This window comes from Egretta garzetta, unplaced genomic scaffold, assembly GCF_000687185.1.
Source record: "Egretta garzetta isolate BGI_Z169 unplaced genomic scaffold, ASM68718v1 scaffold384, whole genome shotgun sequence".
NCBI lineage: Eukaryota > Metazoa > Chordata > Aves > Pelecaniformes > Ardeidae > Egretta > Egretta garzetta.
Genome location: NW_009259496.1, coordinates 1371856 through 1377049, shown reverse-complemented (window position 1 = coordinate 1377049; position 5194 = coordinate 1371856). Strand labels below are relative to the sequence as shown.

The window sequence follows — 5194 nt, the reverse complement described above, 5'->3', positions numbered from 1 at the left end:
TTCCTTCCAGACACACCCCGTGCCGCCAATTACGTCCTCCCGCCGTCAAATTTCCAAAATCTTAAAAAAAGAAGTTCAGTAAAAGCACTGCACACAACATTCGCGTATACGCCGAGAAGGTTTGCGCTCTTGTCGGGCAGATTATTTGGGTTGGCCCAGTGAGACCGCCAAAGGTCTGACCGAAAACCTTCTGGTTTGTATCCACTGCTCTAAATCTGTTCCGGCTGCTGCGGGAAAAAAAAGGGGCTCCCGGTCCCCAGCAGCATTTTCTAAGGAAAAATTTGCCCTTGTGGAAGAGGCAAACATGGGGAAAAGAAGGGATTTTCCACTATTTTCCCGACAGCTTTGGTATATACAGCACAACGCTCTGACAATTTACAATGTTCTTTCGAACGAGAGATCTTCTGAATGATCTCATAAAACGGGGTTAAGCATTTGAGATGGAAATATTAGGATTTTAAGCTTAATGTCTACATTGAGTGGCATTTGCTTGGACTGAGATAGGCCAGGGTGGAACTCATGGCAATTTTTTTTTAGGCTCTCACAAGTTAAGGGTTTGGTTTTTTTTTCTCATAGAAGTCAAAATTATGGCAGTTCTAATTAAAACTTCCATCTTCCCTTTTTCTGGTCCCCACGGAGCTTTTAGTTGTGGCTTTGCTACAGCACTGAATGAAGCAATGAGCAGCAATCTTTACTTCCGAAATAATTTTTAACTAGCCCTTGATATCCTCGAGGGAAAGTGTCTTGCATGCTAAACGCCTTCAGCTCTTATTTAAATGCACTTAAACTCCTTATTTTTATTTATTTTGACACTCGGTTCTCCCTATTTACCCAGTAGAGCCTGCAGAAAGCAACGCAGCCCAAATTCACATGGGATTTTGCTCTTGGGCTCGGCTCCCTTTTCCATTGGGAAGGGGGGCAGCGCCTCGCTAGGAGAAATGCAGCCCCAGTGCCGGGGGTGCTACCCCTTGGGGGCGGTTCTGGGCAAAATTAGGGCAGGGAAGTCCTCTTCTGGGGTGTGGGACAACCCCCCTCCCGGGCTAGGACAGGCCAGGTGGCCCTTCTGTCCCCCATCCCCTGCTAGGGGTGGCTTTGTGGGGATGTTTATGCCCTGGACGTCACCCCGCCGTTACGTGCCCCTTCACGGCAAGGGAACGCGATGGAGGTGGACGCGGCGCCCTCCTGGACCTCATCCTGCCGAGGCTGCCAGCTGGCACCAGCTGCCCCCCACCCCTCCTTCCAAAAGGGTCCCGACACTGCAGAGCTGCTGCTAGGTCTAGGGCTGAGGCTGGGACGCCGTGCGAAAGGCTGAGGAGCCCAGGAGCTCCCTCCACCTCTGTCGGCGCTACTCATGCCCCACGGAGAAGGAGGGATGGATCCCACCTCTCGCCAGCACCGCCCTACAGAACCGCGGTGGCCTCGGCTGCCTTGCGGCATTCCCGGTGAGGTTAACAGGATCCACAAAGAGGAGGAGACCGGGGTCTTGGGTTATGTGTGACCCAGACCTCGTCCCAAAGAGGGGCTGGGGAGCCAAGAGGCCTTCTCCAAGGCGGGAGCGTGGGCTCTAGCTGGAAAGTCTCAGGGTTTAAGGAATCTGAATCCTATTCAAGTAAAAAAACATTTAAAACACCTGATGCTCATGAGAACTACCCTGGGCCTCTGGACCTTTTCGGTTTAGGCTTTTATTAGTGAAGTGGGTCTAGTTAAAAAAATGCAGTTATGTTAAACAAAGTCTAAAGTGAATCAACTGGATTCACAGGGGCCCGGTTTGTCCACAGACGGATTATTATGGATCAAACAGGCTTTTGCTTCGGCCCTGGGAGGGGATGCGGGGAATACAGAAGGAGATGTACCTGGCACGGCCACCCTGCGGCGAGGACACCGCGAGGGCTTGGCTGTCCCCGCTCGGGGGCATGGCCGTGGCACGGGGCAGAAAGCATCCACCGCAAGACCCCGGAGGGCGTAAGGATGCCCAAAACCCTGGCTTTTCTGCAAATGCATCCGCCCGAGAGCTGCAACGACCTTCTCTCCAGCCCTGGAAACACAGCGTGTAGGACACCTCTCTGCTCCGCTCGGCGGGACCACAGCAACACGGGGACCGCCCGGGGCTGCCGGCTGGGTGCGCGCCTCACACCCGGTCCCGCAGGAGCTCATTTAGCCATCTCCTACCAAAAATAACGTTGAAACGTTCAGTAAAATAGAATTGTAACAACAATACCTGAGAGAGAAGGGGGAGAACCAACAGGAGTTGAAGGATTTGATGAAAAGCTGTTGTTGGTGTGATCTGGAGAATAGATCTTTAAAAGATGATACAGAATTAATCTAAAGCCATCACAAACTGATGCAGAAAGAAATATGGAATTCTTATGCATTCAGTTCATTTAAATGAAAGCAGGACAGGTTAAAAAGCCTCTTATTCAAATATTAATATTTTTATAAAGACAAAACTGTATTAGCTGCAGGAAGCTAGACGACAGACCCCTTTGGACGGGCACAGACACTACCCAATTAAGCGATGGTTTCTGATCGTCACATGGATCTGCTACGGTCAATATACACATTTTCATGACGTAGACTACTTTCCAAATGAGCGTCATTGAGCCAGGCCTTAAAGCACGCCTGAAAATGGCTTTTTTTTTTTTTGTTGTTGTTGTTGTTGTTTTTGTTATGCTGAAATCCCTTAACGGCCAAAATAAAGCAAAGGGAGCAGAGCACGTTAAACCCTGGCACAGCGGGTAATGGGCAGCAGCAGCCTCCCAGCTACTCATCTGCTGCTCCGGCGAGAAAGCCCCCGCGTGCCCCGTGCCGGGGCGAGGGTGCCACCGCCCCGCGGCGTCCCCGCTCACCACCCCGTGCCGTTTGTCAGGGCACCACTTCAAAGTGGATTCTGTACTGTATCAGTTGTTTCAGGCAAACTAGAGTCTGACTTTTCGTCTTTTTCAACGAAGGATCGAAGAATATGCAAAAAAAAAAAAAAAATAAAAATATTAACTCTCATGAGAACTCAATGGAACCCACTCTGCCCAGAAAATAAGGATAGTGGTCCTTGTTAAACGTCAGCCCGTGCCAGCTGGTACCGCAGCGATAGCCGGGGCACGGCCGGGCTTCCTCCCGCTCTGAGCTGGGAAAGCGCCGTACCCCAGCTACGCCGGTAAGAGGTGGCAACCGCTGACTTTTAACAGCAACCACGGTAACTGAATAGGTGGAAACTGCCGTGAAAAATAGAAAACCTAAAGGCAAATTCAAAAGGAATCCTGCCTGCGGAGGGCTCGGGAGCGCAGAAGTCAGCCTGCCGCTGGGTCCTGTTCAGACCTCCCTCGCCCTAGGAAACGCGGCGTGCGCAGGGCTAGCGGACGCGGCTCCTTGGCACCCGCTCAGCGCGACCAGGTCGAGCCTTCCCCTCTTCCCATTTCTAGCCTACCATAAAATGAAGTCTAAAACTTTTTTAAACACCGTTTGGCACTGATCGTTCAGTATTTCGGTCGGCAGTAACTCCACGCGGGTGACCTCTGAGACCAAGATCTCTCCCGTTTGCTGCGCGTCTTGGCAAACTCCAGGCGTCCAATTCTGATTAAAGCTCACACTTTCAAAACGGTAAACGTGTATTCCAAAGTAAATAGTTCCTTACAGAGGCAAGTGCTTTCCCCAGCGCATCACCAGTCTGCGAGCTGCCTGCTGCCCCACTTCCTCTGTTGGCTGAAAAACAAAAGACTCGATGTAAAAACAGACAGAAAGACATCCCAGACTCCCGCTCCCGGTCCACTCACTCATAACTTAATTGCATTTCAATGCTAATTACGTAAAATTAATCTTTAATTACCATTAATTTGTTTGCTAAGGTAGGTATCAAACGCATTCACGCTCCATTTTTGCAGGTAAAGTATAAACTTGACATGCTGGGGGTTTTTTAAAAAATATATTGTGTATTTGATAGTGCTTGGCCACGCGGCTTTACTTCTTCTGACCAGAAGGCTTCTGGCAGTAGAAGATGCTCCAAGATAGGGAAGATAGGCGAGCGTGCAGCTGGGCAAGCCGGCGGTGAGCCGAGGCTTGGGAAGGGCTCCTGCCCTGTGCCCGGACCCGGCGCCTGTCTCTAGGATGTGCAAATCCACCTTAACGAGGGGTTTCTTCAAAAACTCTTACACGTGAGGGCAATATTTCACCTACAAAATGTCAAAAACTACTGTGGAGGACCATTGGAAAGGTGGCAAAGACAAACTCCCTGGAGCTGGGAACGCCAGGGCTCGGCCTGCCTAAGCCCAGTTTCTCGGCGCTGGGCGCAGTCGTTAATGCCAAGCCCTGGCTCCCTCGCCGCAAGGCAAGGACAAAGTGCCACTAACGAGCAGCTCCCCGGTATTTTGTTTGCTCCTCATTCACCCCGTGACCCCGGCCCTTTGTATACTTTTCAATGCTTGGTTTAAAGGCGTTATTAAATTCCATACGGGCTTTTCCAAAGTGTTCCTTCCGCCTCCACTCGAACATTTCACGAGCATTTAATGCAATGATTTTTCACCATCGCTCAGGTGATGGGATTGCACCTTTTATAGAAGAAATTCAGGGCAAGAAAAATCATGGAGTAGGAGGCCACCAGCTTCTCATGCTCAGGTGACAGGACTGGAACTTCTCCGTGATGGGAGAAACCGAAGGAAAGAACAGTTAGGGCAAAGCATCCCACCAGTTTCAGCGTCTGTACCTCCATTTGTGAACTAAAAGCGCAGCTTTGACCAGCTGCTGCCTGCAATCACTGCTTCTCTAAGCCAGGCAGCCAGAAAATGAGAAACAAGCAGTCAGTAACCATCCCGGAAAGCCCGGATTAGCGCCTGGGAGGCGAGGGCTGAGGCAGGAGCGGATCCCGTAATGCAAGGGGGGGTGTTGAAGGGCTTTGGTCCCCTTCTCCCCCCCAAGCCCTCAGCAGGTTCTACACCACGAGGCTGTGGGATCCCATGCCCAGAGGACTTCAGGAGCAAACCCCCCCCTGCCCCAAGCCAAGGGCGTCCCACGGGAAAAGGAGGCAGGGACCAAACTGCCCAGGTTTGTACCATGAAGCGCAAGCACGGGCGCTTTTTTGGTCATTAAAAAGTAATATTAAAAAGCCTTCTCCAAGCTTCACCCCAGCATTAGGCAGTTAAATATTCCGGGCACGGGAAGGAGCAGGGCTGGATCCGTCCCACAGCCCCTCGACCGGGCACTCGGT

The 5194-nt window shown here is 51.3% G+C and overlaps 1 protein-coding gene across 1 annotated transcript in view; it reads right to left on the bottom strand.

Moving 5' to 3' along the window:
- Positions 1–5194, bottom strand: part of LOC118452150 (transcription factor 4-like) — a 15867-nt gene that overhangs the window by 617 nt on the left and 10056 nt on the right. The window contains exons 2-3 of the mRNA XM_035892965.1: positions 3629–3696; positions 2219–2297 (exon numbers count right to left, since the gene is read on the bottom strand). Coding sequence (XP_035748858.1) covers positions 2219–2297; positions 3629–3696 — 147 coding nt within the window. The remainder of the gene's footprint in view (positions 1–2218; positions 2298–3628; positions 3697–5194) is intronic.